At 35.9% G+C, this 18077-nt stretch overlaps 2 protein-coding genes across 3 annotated transcripts; both read left to right on the top strand.

Annotated features, from left to right (window-relative positions):
• Positions 1-816: 816 nt before the first annotated feature.
• Positions 817-7518, top strand: LOC109205780 (poly [ADP-ribose] polymerase 3-like). 2 transcript variants are annotated; one of them, XM_019368530.1, is made up of 18 exons: positions 817-958; positions 2020-2303; positions 3040-3235; positions 3322-3438; positions 3516-3573; positions 3654-3732; positions 4215-4389; positions 4464-4597; positions 4681-4918; positions 5024-5151; positions 5241-5317; positions 5392-5552; positions 5645-5854; positions 5941-6043; positions 6121-6203; positions 6278-6421; positions 6506-6688; positions 7203-7518. In XM_019368530.1, exons 1-18 carry the CDS (start codon positions 953-955, stop codon positions 7272-7274), a joined length of 2448 nt encoding a protein of 815 aa, XP_019224075.1. In that variant the 5' UTR covers positions 817-952; the 3' UTR covers positions 7275-7518. The 2 variants fall into 2 exon arrangements, with proteins under 2 accessions (XP_019224075.1, XP_019224074.1); XM_019368529.1 differs by lacking the exon at positions 817-958 and adding an exon at positions 965-1186.
• A 1407-nt stretch (positions 7519-8925) lies between these two features.
• On the top strand, positions 8926-11554 carry LOC109205779 (60S acidic ribosomal protein P2-2-like). Its single transcript, XM_019368527.1, has 4 exons — positions 8926-9030; positions 9120-9232; positions 10885-11108; positions 11221-11554. The coding sequence occupies exons 2-4, from the start codon at positions 9145-9147 to the stop codon at positions 11245-11247; spliced, it is 339 nt and encodes a 112-aa protein (XP_019224072.1). The 5' UTR covers positions 8926-9030; positions 9120-9144; the 3' UTR covers positions 11248-11554.
• Positions 11555-18077: the final 6523 nt, after the last annotated feature.

Genomic DNA, 18077 nt, shown 5'->3' with positions numbered 1-18077 from the left:
TATATATATATATATATACAATCTTGGCCAAAGCTTGCGGGTGGCATACCACTCCGTCCCTTACATGGAGATTCGTTCCTGAGATCGGTGCACCTGTGTATAAACTTCCAGCATATTATGCTCGAACTTCAACACGCGGAAAGTTCAAGTGTAATATACTGGACCGGTGTATTATACTGGAACTCCATCATATTATACTGGAGTATTTTTCTGAATTTTGAACAGTGTTTTCGTTCAAATTTATCTTTTAATAAAAAGTGACTAAATTTCGATTACTTTTAACACTGTGGCTATTTTTGAATGACCACTTATAAATTTGGCTATTTTTGAATTTTCCCGGTATATCATACAACAACAACAACGATCTAGTGAAATTTTACTAGTGAAATTTGAAAAAAATAATGTGTACGCATACTTTATTCCTACCTCAAGGAGCAAAAAGATTATTTCTAAAAGACTTTCTGCTCAGGAAGATGAAAAGAGATATCAATATCATCAATAAAAATTATAAATAAAATAACAATATCACAAGAAACAAAACATAAATAGAAAGCACAATAATAACCAATAAATAAAGCCCGGCTCCAAACTCATACAATGGTGACAAAAAATTATACGATATTTTGTTGCATGAAACGGTTAAACATATGGAGCAAGAAATCAATTACTCGAGTCGTGTCAAGCAGTGACTATTTGATAGTACACTTGTCACCTTCTACTAATGACACAAAACCCAACACTACCACGTCTGTCTCTCACTCTCTTCATTACCCTTTTGTTGGTAACTGTAAAAAAAAGTTAAAACTTCCATTTCTGATTCTGTATATATATTTCAAGAAATCTTGTTTAACTTTGGTTTTGATAAGTTCTTAGAATATATATATATATATATATTTCTCTACCCAATTCAGAGGCTAAGTATTTGTGTTGTTTTGACTCTTTCTCATTAAAAATGAAGGTTCGTTTCTACTTAATATGGTCACTGTATTTTTGCTCAATCTTGAAAATGGAAGTTACTCTTTTGTTGGTTTTTTCAAATTCTAATTTGTAATATAACTAAGAAGAATCTTTTGTTTAATTTTTTGATAAATATTTAAAGGGTCCTTAGTTTTTACTAAATAGTAGAGAGTAATGTTGAGGATTCTCAAAATTGTGGAAGCAAAATATCATGCATGTGTTTAATTTGGTAAGTTTGTGGATGTAGTGATTATGTAGTTTGAACATTTTGTGTTTAAGTGTGAGAAAATTGAAGCAAACGTTTTTTATTCTGCAAAATTTTCTCCATTGATATATATAAATTTTATAAGAACTTTGCAACATTATCTTGAAGTCTTTAACTTATATACACTACCTATGTGAAAAATTGTTACTCTAGCCATGTAATTTAATCTTATTGGGTAAAATGACACTGTAAAGCTACTCTCAAAATAATAGCCGAAAAATGTATATTTCTCTCAAAATAATAGCCGAAAAATGTATATTTTTTGTTGTCTGTATATACATTTTTATATGTAATATACAAAAAAAATATACAAATTGTATACACTTTTACGGCTGCGGGGTGGACTTAGTAGATTGTTTTTGGGGAAAATGACAGTGTATAGCTGCTCTCAAAATAATAGCCAAAAAATGTATATTTTTTTCTTGTCTGCATATACATTTTTATATGTAATATACAAAAAAATATATAAATATTATACACTCTATACACTTTTACGGCTGCGGGGTGGATAGTAGATTGTTTTTGGGGAAAATGATAGTGTATAGTCGCTCTCAAAATAATAGCCGATATATATACAAAAAATATACCAAGTTTTACACATTTTTGCGGCTGCCGGGGTGGACGTAGTTTTGGCCGCGGGCTAAAAGTGATCTATGCCCATTGTTATTGTAGGTTGTAGTTAGTAATTCCACTTATAATGGGTAGGTACAAGTAGGTATTCTTTTACACTGTCAGTATATAGAAGTTGAACTCGGAACGTGTTAACAAAAGTAGTGTTGTATGTTGTGCATGTGAAGGTTCATGAAACTCGATCTCAAGCGCACACAGCAAGTGACGAGAGGAAGATGACAAGGAAGCAGAAGGCGGAAACTAAGAGCCAAGATTCTGCTTCACCAAAGAAGGCAAAAACAGAGGAAGATAATGGCCAAGAAGGTGAAGAATCGATGGTCGATATCAGAGCTGAGTTTGAGAAGTTTTGTAAGGCTATATCTGAGCATCTTTCCATCAAGCAAATGCGCGAAATTCTTGAAGCGAATGGTCAATATTCTTCCGGTGACGATGATGCTGTTGTTCCTAGATGGTAAATAAATCCAGTTTGTCCAAAAAATTTAACTTTTCATCGTATCATAATGACAGCATAGGCCACACCAGTTTAGTTGGAACCTGAATAATTTTTAGTCATGTTAGTACATTCACTTTAGGTATAGTATGTTAGGCTTATTATAAATTTATATATATGCTAGTAGAAAATGTTACCGCTTTTTTGACTTTTTCACTATTGCGTTTCTTTATGTATTCTGTTGTGATTGGTTATGCATGCTTGATTTGACCAACTCCGAGCAATCTTTGTTATTGGTCGGGGTTCGACCGAGTTTCTATTGGAAACAGCCTCTCGACCTGCCAAGGCAGGGGTAAGGGTGCGTACACACTACCCTCCCCAGGCCTTACTTATGGGATTATAATGGGTATGTTGTTGTTGTTGTTGTTGTTGTTGTTGACTTCTTGTTGTAGAAAATGTAGAGAACTTCGAGTGCTAGAGAAACTGATTTTACGTGATATTGGACGAAGATGGGCTTAAATGGAAAAATGTAGCTAGTGAGTATTCATATAGCCGGCCCGACTTGCTTGGATTAAGGTGTAGCGGTAGTAGTAGTAGCTGTTGTTGTATCTAATTATAGTACAAGTGAAGAAAGATTCTGAAGTACACGGCTGATGGATGTAATTTCCGCTATATACGGAAAATTTTCTTTAGTAGATGAATGTATGGTGTATTGTGATATTTGTATGTGCTCATCCCCTCCCCTTCTCTTGTACAGTCAAGACATAATGTTCTACGGGCCACTAGACCACTGTCCAATTTGTGGTGGCATGTTGGAATGCTCTGGCGACCGTTATCACTGCGTTGGAGATTACAGCGAGTGGTCGAGTTGTATTTACAGCACGAGGGAACCACCTCGAAGAGAAGACACTCTTAGATTCCCTAAATCTGTTGAAAGTACTCCAGTCTATGATGTAATGTGCTAAAACCTTATCTTTTCCTTTCTTGCTGTAATACTGGAAGTCAGGCTAAAAATGACCGTCTCTTATTTTTCTAATAGCTGATCAAGAAACGTGGAGACCCAAAGAAAAGTCGCCCGCCAAGGAAATATTCTGCCCCGAAAAAACCATTTGATGGAATGATGATATCTCTAGCTGGTCGTCTTACTCGAACCCATGTATGTACTTCTGTTCTCATGATTTTGGCCTCGTATTGTGTGGTTCTTGTGTTGCTAAGAGTTTGTATTCTGCACAGCAATACTGGAAATCGATAATCGAGGAATATGGGGGGAAAGTGAACAACTCTGTAATTGGTAATTCTCCAGTGTAATTAATTTTGTCATGAAATTTACTTTTGCGGTTGCTTTCAAGCTAAAATTGTTCCTTCTGACAGGGGTCGCAGGAGTGACTTGCTTGGTAGTTTCTGCAGCTGAGCGGGATCGCGGGGGCTCATCTAAAGTAGCTGAAGCTGTGTATGTATATTTAACTGACTCTGCATGAATTAGTCTTGGACTAATTATAGTGCCTTTCTATTTCGTAATGTTAGGCAGAGGCGGATCCACTTCACTGTTGAATCCATCACATTATTGCAATTATGGTTCAAAACTATACTCTTTTCGTTTCGAAAAGAATGAACCTATTTCCTTTCTCTTTTCTTTTTTAAAAAAATGACCCTTGTCTAAATTTGGAAATAATGTAATTTCAAGCTTCACATTTTACCCTTAATGTAGTCACACAAATATATGTGGATTGTTTTAAACCACAAGTTTCAAAAGTATTTCATTGTTTCTTAAAACCCCGTGCCCAGTCAAATTGAGGGAGTAGTACTTATTTGTTAGGTTTTCAGTGTTTACATATAGTTATCTATGCTATGTGTAAGACATTATTGGGTTCGGTTGAGCTCGTCGAGTTTATGTTGCATCCACCTCTGATCTGAGGTATTATTGTCCCTCAGGGAGAGGAGTATACCGGTAGTGAGGGAGGCTTGGTTGAGTGATAGTATTGAAAAGGAGCAAGCTCAGCCTTTAGATGCGTATGACATCGCCAGTGACATTGCTGTAGAAGGTAGAGGTATTTCACTTGATAAGATGGATCCAAGTGCGGAGGCGCTCGAGACTATTACAGCTGATGTATGCTTCCTCCTTTTCACATTTGCTACTTACATTTGAGGTTTGTTTCAACTATTGTCTTTTGTTTATTGTAGCTAAAAGTTTTTGGAAAGAGAGGGGTGCACAAAGACACTAAGATGCAGGATGAAGGCGCAAGAATATTGGAGAAAGATGGATTACTGTATAATTGCGCACTGTCTGTTTGCAACCAAAAAAACCAAATCAATGAGTAATGCTCATAAGTTCTCCTGTTTTTTAAGTCCCTAATAGATGCCGCAGTTGCTGATGAAGTGATTATTTAAATTGATGCAGTTTCTGTATTATGCAACTTATCATGTCGCCGGAGAATCGTTTGCACATGTACTGTAAAAAGGGCAGAATTGGTGATAGCATAAGAGCAGACGACAAGCTAGAGGAATGGGAAGATGTCGACGATGCGATTCAGGAGTTTGCTAGGCTCTTCGAAGAGCTAACCGGAAATGAGTTTGAATCCTGGGAAAGGGAAAAAAAGATTCAGAAGAAACATCACAAGTTTTTCCCTATCGATGTCGTACGTCACTCTTTAAGTTCTTTGTTTTCAGGAAACAATTACATAGTGTTTGCCAAACATTAAGGCATATATATGGTTAATAATTGCCGCTTTGGAATTCTGTAGGATGACGGAGTAGAGGTTAGGCATGGAGCGCTCGGCCTAAGGCAACTCGGTTCCGCTGCTGCACATAGTAAGCTTGATCCGATGGTAGCAAATTTCGTGAAAGTCCTTTGCAGTCAGGAGATCTACAGGTATTACGCCGTTCAAACTGGTGACGATTTCTCTCTTTTCCTTGAGCATCTGAAACAAACCTTAAGTGTTGTATATATGCCGGATGAAGGTATGCTTTAATGGAGCTGGGACATGATTCACCCGAAGTTCCCATCGGAATGCTTACTGATCTTCATTTGAAAAGATGTAAGTCTTTCTATGCATAGTGCATTGTTTACAGGTAACAAACGTTTCGAGGTTTATTTACTTTTGCTCTACAGGTGAAGAAACTCTATTGTACTTTGTGGAGAAAGTAAAATCGATGAAGGAAACAGGACAGGCAGCAGAGTGTGTTTGGTATGAGTTCAGCCAAAGATGGTTTACTCTCATGCCATCTATTAGGCCTTTTACTTTCAGGGACTACACCGATCTCGCCGAGCATGTAAGAGTCATTTCTCTGTTTCTTTTTTTTTTCCTTCAAATCTTTAGCATTGGATATTAATGTGTTCATCTTACTGTCTGCAAATTATCAAGGCTGCATCTGCCTATGAAACTATTCGGGACGTCAATTTTGCATCACGCATTATTGAAGACATGTCTGGCTCTACACTTGATGATCCTCTCTTCGAGCGTTACAACAAACTCGGCTGTTTTGTTTCTCCTTTAGAGAAAGACTCAGATGACTACAAAATGATAGTGAACTACCTAGAGAAAACTTACGAACCGATCAGAGTCGGAGATATGGTAAGATTTATTCTCCCTCCAATCATCTCTTTCAAAGTTTGAATTTCCACTCTGATCTGAACTGAAAAGAATTGCACGTTCACCAGAGCTATGGGGTCTCAGTTGAGAATATATTTTCTGTTGAAGTTAGTGCTTGCCCTTCTCTTGATGACATCAAGAAAATACCAAACAAAGTTCTTCTCTGGTGTGGTAAGTATTTTCTATGGCATATAAATAATTCTGGATTGATGGTTGTGTTCACGACGATGAATGTTATTGTCGATCAGGTACGAGGAGTTCAAATCTTTTGAGGCACTTGCAGAAAGGTTTCCTACCTTCAGTTTGTTCACTTCCTGTATCAGGATACATGGTACGATATTGTCTTCGTAAAAGGAAATGGTACCGTTACCATGCATTTGCACTCACCGCTATATATGTGTGCAGTTTGGAAGGGCTGTTGTTTGTTCGGATGCTGCAGCAGAAGCGGCAAGATATGGTTTCACAGCTATAGACAGGCCAGAAGGTTTCTTGGTATTAGCTGTTGCTTCACTAGGAGAAGAAATTAAAGAGTTCTCTAGTCCTCCTGAGGTAGTAAACATAATATTAAAGAAAACGACTCAGAAAAGTTTTATTTTGTATTTGATCTGATTGTGTGATTTGTATTATAAGCAGGATACTAAAGCATTGGAAGAGAAGAAAATTGGAGTAAAAGGACTTGGAAGGAAGAAAACTGATGAGAAAGAGCATTTTGTTTGGAAGGATGATATTAAAGTACCTTGTGGTAGGCTGATTCCATCAGAATACAAGGATAGTGTCCTCGAGTACAACGAATACGCCGTCTATGATCCACAACAGGTACTTTATATACATTTTTGGGAGTTCAACTTCTATACATCGGTGTAGAAGTAGCATGTAACCTACTACAATAGGTTTAATATGTGGTTTGAAGCATGGGCGGAGCATTAGGGGGCGGAAGGGGGTCACCTGACACAGAGGCGGACCGTGGACCTATGTTATCAAGTGAGAGGTCACGCACCCGTAAAATTCGACAAAATTTTCATGAATACCGTATGCACAAAGTAGATTTTGGTCATAAGGTCACCAGCACTCGGAAAGTTAGACAAAATTTCATGAATACCCTATATAAAGTAGATTTTGGTCGAAAGCAATGCACCCCGACCTTCAAATCTTGGGTCCGCTTCCGACAGAACATGTGTCGGAATTTTTGTTGTGTACATAGAGTTGAATTTTGTTTTGTTATATATTATGTTAGATGTTGAATACTCTAGACTTCTTGGCATGCTGATTTTTTTCATTTTTTGAATTCGCTCGGTGGTATTGACATATTGCATGGTTCTTGTCTGTCTAGGTGAGCATAAGGTACTTGGTGGCAGTAAAATTCGACGAGCAGGGTGTTGTATATGATACAGATGAAGCATAGCAATGAAGGAAAATGGAGCGGAAAATTGATGTACATCCATATTTTGCCTATTCTCCTGTATTCGCAACGGACGTCGGTAGCAGTATGTTTTGGTGTAGTTAGGAAGGCAATGACTGTGTTTTGTGTATGTTGTTCATACTTTTCTTATGTGGTAGATGTTGATCTTCTGCTCTTTTTTTTTACTTCAACCAAGTATGATCTTTGTAGTAATGTACTAAGTTTGAACAATATTTTTCTCCTTTTCTCTGAAGTGATGTTTATATTGATGTTATAATCTTGGCTGCTGCTATGTGGATATGGCTATTTCTTGGTTTATCCTCTGTATGTGGTGGCTCTGTATGTGGTGGGTAGTGTGTACGAAGACGTTACCCTTATTTTATAAAGATAGGGCCAGGGCCGAAAGTATCGGCCCTCGGCACAAGGACACAATCTATAATACATAAGCTTAATTTTGTAGAGGATAAGGTTGGTTTAAATAAACATAACACCATTCTGTTTTGTGCATAAAGGAGTAAATAGTCATCCCATAATTTTATCCAAAGTTCATCTTTATAAACAAAAAAAATAAAATGACAGACCATGCGACAAGTTAGTTTTTACCATTTTCTTTTCATGACAAAACAGACGAAGATGAAAGTACTCCTCCCTGCTCAAAAAATGAATAACTATTTCTTTATTAGTCTGTCGAAAAATAATTGTATATTTTAAGTTCAAAATAATTTAACTCGACTTTTGACCTGGAAATAGGAGTGGCAAGGTGGGGGGGTGGGTGGCCGGATATGGTTCGGGTGAAAAATGGTTAATAAAAAAACGGATTAATTATCCGATCCGATTCATATTTAATACGGATAAAAAATGGATTAATCGGCGAATAATATGGGTAATATCCATGATTCTTGTATATGATCACTTTTGGGAGAATTTTTAGTTTCATTGGTTAGACACATTGGTTATTCATTGGTTACTCATTGGTTATTCATTTTCTAAATGGATAATATGGTTCTTACTCATATTTGACCAGTTTTTAAAAAGTTCATTATCCAACCTATTTTTTAGTGAATAATATGGGTGGTTAAATGTTTTCTTTTAACCACTTTGTCATCCCTACCTGGAAACAACATTTTTCAGGGAAAGGCTGCGTACGATAGATCTTTGTGGTTCGGTCCTCTCCGGATTTCGTACATAGTGGGATCTTAGTGCCTGGCTGCCCTTTAACTCGACTTTCTTATTTTACATTTATTGACAAGATTTTATCGTCACCTAAATACAATAGTCACAAATCATATTAGAGAGGTAAAAACCCACTAGACAAGTCCTGTGCAGCGAGCTCGATTGAACAAGTATGCGGGAGGGGGGTGGATCTGCGACCTCAATTATTTTGCTATTTCTAGAATTACAAATTTTAAATCCTATAATTACACAAATATTTTGATACATTTAAGATCATAAATTTTAAATATATATTTATTTCTTTTTTTAAATTTGTGCCTTCTCCAATTATGCCAATATCGATTGAAACGCCGGAAATATATAAACTTGATAATTTTGTAAACTTTAAATATCACAACTTTTAGCTAAGGTCAATCTAGAAAATCTGAAGAATAAGCAAGGGTATTAATGTAAACTCCACAATACCAACGGACCTCCTAAAAAACCCTAATCATATATATAAATGCGCATCATTTCGCCAGTAAGAAACCCTAGACGCAGTCCCTAAAACGACCACTGAAGAAGAAGGCTTTCATAGCTTTTACAAGTAATTTCTCTCTTCATATTTCTTCTTCTCTGTTTCTATTTATGTGTTTCAATTTTTGTATCTAAATATTTTCTGTTTGAGTTGTGTAGATTATTTTGATACAGAGAGGAAAAAATGAAGGTAATTGCAGCTTATTTGTTGGCCGTTTTGGGTGGCAATGCATCACCTTCAGCTAAAGACTTGAAAAGCATCCTTGGTTGCGGTAAAAAAAAAACTTTTTACCCTCTTACTCTTTTTGATTTTATAGATATAGATATTATTTGCAGTGTAAATAGTTTTTTTTCTAAAACAAAATTGATTGTTTAATTAGGAAAAGAGTTGGATGCCCTGGGTTTTTAGTTTAGGATAAAGGTAGTGCAACATTGGACGTGTGGTAGTTGTATTTCATGGCTTTGGAGCTTACGCTGGTTATGTATGGGCCAAGCGCATGTCTCGGTCTAACGGTTAGAATCCTGTCGCTGCGCGACTAGCTCTCGGGAATTTCCTGCTTGAAGAAAAATGAATAGTGGTATTTAGGTGGAGAAGGGTTGGGACAGATCCATTATTCACTGAGTTTTTGGAGCTGGAAATAGCTAATTTTTGGTTACTAAAATATGGAGATATTATACGAGTATAGTGGAGCAAATAGTACTAAAAGATAAATTATGGGGTACTGAAATGAAATTAGTATTAATTGAGTGATGGAGTGTATGTTATTGAATCATATAGCCAATTCCAATTAGTTTGGGATTGAGAGTTTGTGTTTGTTGTCGTGTATTTAAAGACGCTCACTAGAGGACACATCGGTAAGGGGTTTGGGTGATGGGCTTTGCATATACCTTTTTCTTAAAGGAATTAATGTCCAAATGCACAATGAGAAAATGATGGCATTTAGGTGCAAATGCACCTAAATTTTTTGTTTAATATATTTATGTGCCTAGAATCATCTAACATGGGTAATGGAGTAACATAACTTATGGCATTTCTTTAATTTTCGGGGCTTATAAAACTAGGGATTAAGCTTTGTTACATGCGGATAATATCATAAGCCCCGGGATATACTTGGACTTTATGGGAAGAGTATGCCATCCATCCTGGACGAAAGAGAGGGGGGTTTTAAAGTAGGAGGATTAACACATTTAAATTTTATTGACATTGTTTTCTTCTTCTTTTTGAAATAAAATTTTCTTATTAAGAATTATGAAAAAACTAGAATGCTTTACTATCTGGTTGGCAAAATTCATTAGTTTTTGACCGACTCGTTCCCTTGAAGCGAAAGTGAGTGTGATGCTCTTTATATATATCCCTGTCCGTATACCATTTTCTCTTTGTGGTTGGAGAACTCCGGGGCATCTACATGTTATTATAATAATATTACAAAAAAACTAGAATCATGAAATTTTGTAATTGAAAAGATTTAAAATAATGTTAAAATTTGTAGTAGAAAATGATTCAAATTTGCAAATATTTTTGAAGTTGACATTTACTCCATGCTCGGCAGGCTGTTGAAGTACAAGATAGACTAGGTTTATTGACTAGAAACTGTGTTGCTAGTTCCCTGTATCATTTCGTATGTTTCTGTTATATTTTTTTATTTGGTGAGAAGTGAGCATAGTGTTATTGATTGCTACTAATCTGCAATAGTGAGATTTTAGTGTTATGGTGTACCTCTCATAGGTATATGCAGTAGGAATACTGTGTAATTTTGGTTTCCTGTATAGAGGAAAGCATAATAATTGATTTACGCTGCAGACTTCTTTGAGATGTCTTAAACAGATGAAGCCGTAACCTTATTATCAATAACTATTATGTACATGCTTCTTGTGGCTTCTTGTTTGTGTTACACTCATGTTTGGGGTTCCACATTCTCTGCAGTTGGTGCTGAGGCTGATGATGACAGAATCGAACTGCTCTTGTCTCAAGTTGAGGGAAAAGACATCACTGAGCTGATTGCTGCCGGCAGAGAAAAGTTGGCTTCAGTACCTGCTGGTGGTGGTGGTGCTGTTGCAGTTGCTGCACCTACTGGTGGAGGAGCTGCTGCAGCCCCTGCTGAGGAGAAGAAGGAAGAAAAAAAGGAGGAGAAAGAGGAGTCCGACGATGTATGTCTCCCATTTTAGATAACCCGTCCCTCTTATTGTACATTGTGTTGGCTACATCTTCTTTAAATGTCCTTTGCGTCTGTTAACATTGTTTTCTGGTCTTCTTTTGCAGGACATGGGCTTCAGTCTTTTCGATTAGAAGAAAATATTGGTCTTCTTTTGCAGGACATGGGCTTCAGTCTTTTCGATTAGAAGAAAATATTGGTCTCTCTGCATAATGTATTCCCTTCACCGGTTTCCCTTGAGCTTATTTTAGGAAGTTTGTTGTCTACTTACGGATTTTGTTGTTTGCATAGTTGAAGAACCTAGATTTTGCTTTTAAAAACTTGCTTGAGGCAGACATTGGAAATTATAATGATGTTGATTTCAAAATTACAGTTTGTTGTTTGATGCATCATTTCATTGTCTTTAATAGCTACTGTAATATTCAGATGTTTTTCCCAAAAGGAGGTGTTAGTAGTATGTTTGGAGATTTTGATTGCTGAATCATGAACTGGAGTACGAGTTCGAATTCTATTGGGGTCAAATCTATCGGGTCAAGTGCACATATAGTCATTTTGAGGGATGCTATTTAGGGTGCATTTGTATCTATACCCGCTTTTTGTGCCACATTTTAACCTATGCCGCTTTGCAAAAAAAATTGCAAGCGTACTCGCTTTTTCGCATAACTTCAGCACACGGGGCTGAAGTAGCAAAGGCAATCACACAAAACTTCAGCATTTTAGTAGCCGGGCCTGAAGTTCAGCTCTAGAGCTCAAGTTTTTGTTTTGTAACTCGCGAACTTCAGCTCTAGAGCTGAAGTTTTATTTTATAAGTTTTTGTTTAGTAACCGGGCTGAAGTTTTTGTCTTTGTAATCGGGAAACTTCAGCTCTAGAGCTGAAGTTTGCCAGTTATAAAATAAAAACTTCAGCTCTAGAGCTGAAGTTTTATTTTATAAGTTTTTGTTTAGTAACCGGGAAACTTCAGCTCTAGAGCTGAAGTTTTTGTCTTTGTAACCGGAAAACTTCAGCTCTGAAGTTTCTATGTTGTAACTAGAAAACTTCAGCTCTAGAGCTGAAGTTTTTGTGTTGTAGCTGAAGTTTTTGTGTTGTAACTGAAAAACTTCAGCTCTAGAGCTGAAGTTTTTATGTTGTAATAGAAAACTTCAGCTCTAGAGCTAAAGTTTTTGTGTTGTAACTGAAAAACTTCAGCTATAGAGCTGAAGTTTTTGTCTAATTAACTTCAGCTCAGGACACCAAGAAGATACAGTTACATCTAATTAACTGTATTGTGATCATCTAATGCATCCGATTTTGCGTTCTGTTTTTATTGCAAAATAAATGCTTTGTTGTTATGTTATTTCGTTTTCGAAAACTTTTCTTTTTAACATTTGAATCTCTGATCGCTGATGATCAGTTTCTCCATTTTCTTTACGGTTTCTATGTTTTATCTATATTACAACATATTTGATTTTCGTGTTGCTGTTTTTTTGTTGGATAAAAATTGGTGCCTTTTTCTGATCAATGGTATGACCATATCATTCCTCAGTCCTCACGGAGTTGTGTTTCCAGACAATGAGAAAATGAAGAAGGAGAAGGGGAGGAGAAAGGGAAGCTGAAGTTTTTTAAAAAGTGGGTACGGGTGCAAACAGAAAGACAAAGCGGCTACAGGTTAAAAAGGGGCGCCGAAATAGGGCGCCCCGTGCAATTTTTACGCTATTTAGAGATTAACTAGTACTCCTGGTCCATAATAAGTGACAAATGACCATTTTATCTTTGGCACACCCATTAATGAAATACGAACTCCTAGAGAAAAAAAGATGTAGTCACTAAATTAATCTTAATTAATTATTACCTTGACATATTGTAATACGTAAATAAGAGCAAATTTTGGAAAAATAAAAGTAAATTTTGGAAAAATAAAAGTAATTTCTTCTTGATTATGTAAATGGATATTTATTTTGGGTCAAAATAAAAAGGTACAATGGTCATCTTTTGTGGATCGGAGGAAATTTTTTAACTTTCAGGACAATTCAGAATACTTTTATCCAGAAAAATCGAACTGAAAAGTTAAATTCAGGACGCATTGGCTCTTTTCTAAATAGCAGCCCTTTAAAGTGACTACTTTGGTATCATTTCTACAAATCTAACCCAAAATCAATCAACCCATTGTCGTATTACAAGGTCAGGTGCACAACTAGCTAATTTTAGAACAGTTATTTAAAAAATAGCTGAAGTTTACAAGATGTAGCTACCTCATGATTAAACTTTAGACCTTTATTTATGAGGTTTCTCTCAAGTTTCCCGAGTTCAAATGGTGGGGTTTGAATTGTGAACTGCGAAAGCTAAATTTATAGACCTCAAAAACGTCTATTTGTGCATTTTAAACTTTCCGGTAGAGCATAACTTCATACTCGAACATATAAAGTTTTAGTGCGCGTTTGGACATAAGAATTGTGAAATTCGAAAAAAGGGTGAAATTTTTTTTCAAGTGAAAATGGTATTTGAAATTTTGAGTTGTGTTTGGACATGAATATAATTTTAGGTTGTTTTAAAGTTTTGTGAGTGATTTGAGTCAAAATTTTGAAAAATAAGTTTTTGGAGTTTTTTAAATTTTCGGGAATTTTCAAAATGCATCTTTAAGTGAAAACTTGGAAACTTTATGAACAAAAGCTGATTTCAACAGAAAGTAAAAAAAAAATTTGGAAAAAAGAGAAAAATTTCTTATGTCCAAACGGGCTGGCAGGTCAAACTTCAAACCTTTAGACTTAGGGGGAAGTGCACGGTTGACCACTAATAACACATGTATTTACTTTTAAGCCACCATTTAAAATCTCTTTAGTCTTTAGCCACTGCTTTAATAAACTTTAATTGTTCGGACGAAAATACCCTTCTGCTCATGTCCTTAACTTCAGGACTTCAGGACTACGTGTCCTTAACTTTTGAACTTGGAACTCTAAGTTCAGGACTTCAAAACTACATGTCCTTTACTTTTGAACCTGTAACTCTAAGTTCAGGACTTCAGGACTACATGTCCTTAACTTTTGAACTTGGAACTCTAAGTTCAGGACTTCAAGGCTACATGTCCTTAACCTTTGAACTTGGAACTCAAACTTCAAGACCAAGCGTCCTTAACTTTTGAACTTGTAAGTCAAAGTTAAGGACCTATTGTCCTTAACTTTTGAACTTGTAACTGTAAGTTGAGGACTGCTTATCCTTAACTTTTGAACGTGTAACTGTAAGTTAAGGACTGTCTGTCCTTAACTTTTGAACTTGGAAATCAAAGTTAAGGACCTATTGTCCTTAACTTTTGAACTTGTAACTGTAAGTTAAGGACTGTCTGTCCTTAACTTTTGAACTTGTAACTAAAAGTTAAGGACTGCATGTCCTTAACTTTAGAACTTGTAACTGTAAGTTAAAGACTGCCTGTCCTTAACTTTTGAACTTGTGGCCTTAACTATTGAACTTAACTTTAGGACTTCAGGACTACATTTCCTTAACTTTTGAACTTGAAACTCTAAGTTCAGGACCATGTCCTTAACTTTTTAACTTAACTTTAGGACTTCAGGACTACATGTCCTTAACACAATAAAATTCAATTCCATAAAATGGTAAAGGGTCCCATCAACTAAATGGAAACAGTATAGTCAAAACCACGACATATAACAGATAATAACTATCAGATTAATTAAAACCCAAAGCCTAAAAGACAACAAGAACCTAACCAACCAAAAGAAAAAGAAAAAGAAATAAAGATAGAGAAGTGGTCTGCAACGAGGAAGTGGTTTGCCTGCATGGGGAAGAGAAGTAACGAGTTTGGGAAATTTTGATCAGGAGAAAGGGTTTTGAAATTTTGATAGAGGGTTTGGGATGGAAAAGAGATAGAAGAAAGGGTAACTTCGTCTTTTCATATTAATTTTAATAGAGTAGTGGCTATTTTTGCTCAGCATTAAAAATGCTAGATAAAAAGTAAATACCACTTTAAAAAGTGGCTACCCCGCGCCATTTCTACTTAGACTTACTCAAAAAAAAAAAACTTCAAACCTTTAGGTATAAAGTTTGGCCAGGTAATTTGAAATTTCAAACCCAAAGGCATGAAGAAAACAAGAAGAGAAAAGAAGCAACCGAACATACGGTTTAAAATTTGTCAAAATTGACTAAACTTCAAATATTTTTTAAAATTGGACTGATTAGTTGGCTATGTGATACAAATATTGAATTTCAAAGAAGAAGAAGTTAACTAGGGCTAAGCTAAAACTAAGAAGAAAAGGAACTAAGGAAAATAAAATATAGATTTTTCATTCATGCCTTCAAAATGAGGGTAGCTCCAATCTCTTCCATTTTAAATTGTATCAGCAATGCCCAACTTGACCCGTTCCATTTTCGTCGCCTAAATCAGCCCGTTTCCGTCGTATAACCCATGAAATCAGCCCTTCAGTCTTTGCCCGCTGACAGTCCTGCAAACCTTCGCTAAGATCCTTCTAGCTTCGCGCAGTTCTACCATCCGCAGGTGACGTCAAATAGGTCTCTGTGTGTGTGTGTGTGTGTGTGTGTGTGTGTGTTTGTGTGTGCTCGCGTTCCGTTTCACTGTTTCGTTTAGTAAAGCTTCAAACTTGGTGGGTCTTGCAATTTATTTCGATATTTTTCTTCCCCTTGTTGATTATCTTATTTCTTGCATTTAGCATTCTGCAGGTTATGCTGCTACTTTTTTCTGCTAAGTTACATGGTTGTTACATATTACATATAGAATCTGAAAATGTTTGACAGAAAGCTGGTGAAATCTTGTTGATTTTGGTTATTCTATGTGCTGTGTATTAGCGTGCTGTGCTGGAAGTACCTTTTGTACATGTGTTGTGCTCATCTGATGTTGCCAATTAAACTTTATAGTCTGTGTTGGGTCGATGATTTTCTTGTGTATACACATTACACAGGGTATTTATTTAAAATAAATAAGGTGTTAACGTTTGCTATAGGAGGTAAAAATTTCAAAATAAAATATAGATTTTTCATTCATGCCTTCAAGATGAGGTACTACTCAGTACAACAGACCAAAGGACTAGAAGATAATAAGAAAAACTTACAAGGGGTGATTAAATAATAAAGCGATCTAGTTAACTGGACTCAAATGTAAGAAACAAAACTTGTTAACGACTCCTCACTAACTTCACAGTACAACTTTGCAAGCCCAATGTACAAGATCCGCTAGTAGCTCCAATCTCTTCCATTTTAAATTGTATTAGTAATGCCCAACTTGACCTGTTCCATTTTCGTCGCCCAAATCAGCCCATTTCCGTCGCATAAACCATGAAATCAGCCCTTCAGTCCTGCAAACCTTCACTAAGATCCCCCTAGCTTTGCGCAGTTCTACCATCAGGTGAGGTCAAATAGGTCTCTGTGTGTGTGTGTTTGTGCGTGTTCGCGTTCCTTTTCACTATTTTGTTTAGTAAAGCTTTAAACTTGGTGGGTCTTGTAATTTATTTCGATATTTTCCTTCCCCTTGTTGATTTTCTTATTTCTTGCATTTAGCATTCTGTAGGTTATGCTGCTACTTTTTTCTGCTAAGTTACATGGTTGTTACATATTACATATAGAATCTGAAAATGTTTGACAGAAAGCTGGTGAAATCTTGTCGATTTTGGTTATTCTGTGTGATGTGTATTGGCATGCTGTGCTGGAAGTATCTTTTGTACATGTGTTGTGCTCATCTGATGTTGCCAATAAAACTTTATAGTCTGTGTTGGGTCAGTGATTTTCTTGTGTATACATATTACACATGGTATTAAAATGATATAAGAACACATATGGTTCTGATTAACTCTAAAAATCTTCTCCTTTTTATCTTTGTTTAGATCTTTTCAAGGGTTCTCTTTAGTGGATAAAAAATGATGGGTCACTGTGAGCAGGTTGGGCTGTGACCATTATTTAGCCCATCTTGACACACCCATCATAGCCCAAATAAACTTCGGTCGGGTCAATAACCTGCTAATTTTTTGATGGCCGAAAAACTAAACAGTATAGTCGCTCCCAAAATAATAGCCGATAATATATATATTTTTTTATATATTAATGTATAATATACATATATTTTGGCTAGCGAATGTAATTATTTTTTGCCGACCAGTCAAATGTGTAATTTGCCCTTTATTGATTCAAACTCATTTTAATCCGCCCATTTGCCACCCCTAGGCCCATCTAATAGAGGTCCCAAAGCACGCTCGCCTGTTGGCCCATGAACTTGTTACCATCTCTTTTGCAGTGAGTAGCCGGTGGTTCAGGGTCAAGAACCAAATAATTCCATATTATTATTATTTATGTGCGGTGTATATTTTGATTAACACCATAACGCACAAAGGTGGATTCTCAAAGTTGAGGTACCAAGTTAGTTTTTTTAACATGAGGGGTAGACATGATAAACAATTGAGAAAAAGTTACATGGAATGAATTATTATTTATACATCTCGATCCTCGAATAAGATAATATGAACTTGAAGTTCATAAAGGATAATTCATGTGCAATATATTGCAAAGCATGCCGGACGCATTTGCTGACCCAAAGAAAGTAACTATATTCTCATTGCAAATGCTCATATTAAGTCCTAGAAGGACAAAGTATATGGTACGCTTAAAGCATATAGACAAATCGGTTTCAAATAAACTTCTTGATAAAGAAGATGAGCAAATGATCAAAATGATCATAATAAAGGAGGCAAGTGATCTAGAATATCACATGACATAACACTTCATAAAATCTCAAGAGAGATTCAGGTACCTGAAAATATGAATGAAGAGATCTCTATATTATGTCTTTATGAAAAAATATTGAAACTAATATAAAATGTTTGTCGACGACATCTATGATAGCGCTAAATATATATATATATATATATATATATATGAGGATCTTAAGTCTGAAGAAACAATTCGAATAGAATTAGTTTCATATGAAAGACATGTAGTTTTGAACATGTAGTTTACCTTCCCGTCCCCTCG

The sequence above is a fragment of the Nicotiana attenuata genome, unplaced genomic scaffold (assembly GCF_001879085.1).
Source record: "Nicotiana attenuata strain UT unplaced genomic scaffold, NIATTr2, whole genome shotgun sequence".
Classification (NCBI taxonomy): Eukaryota; Viridiplantae; Streptophyta; class Magnoliopsida; order Solanales; family Solanaceae; genus Nicotiana; species Nicotiana attenuata.
Note: the sequence above shows the minus strand (reverse complement) of the source record. Positions and strands in the feature narration are given on the sequence as shown.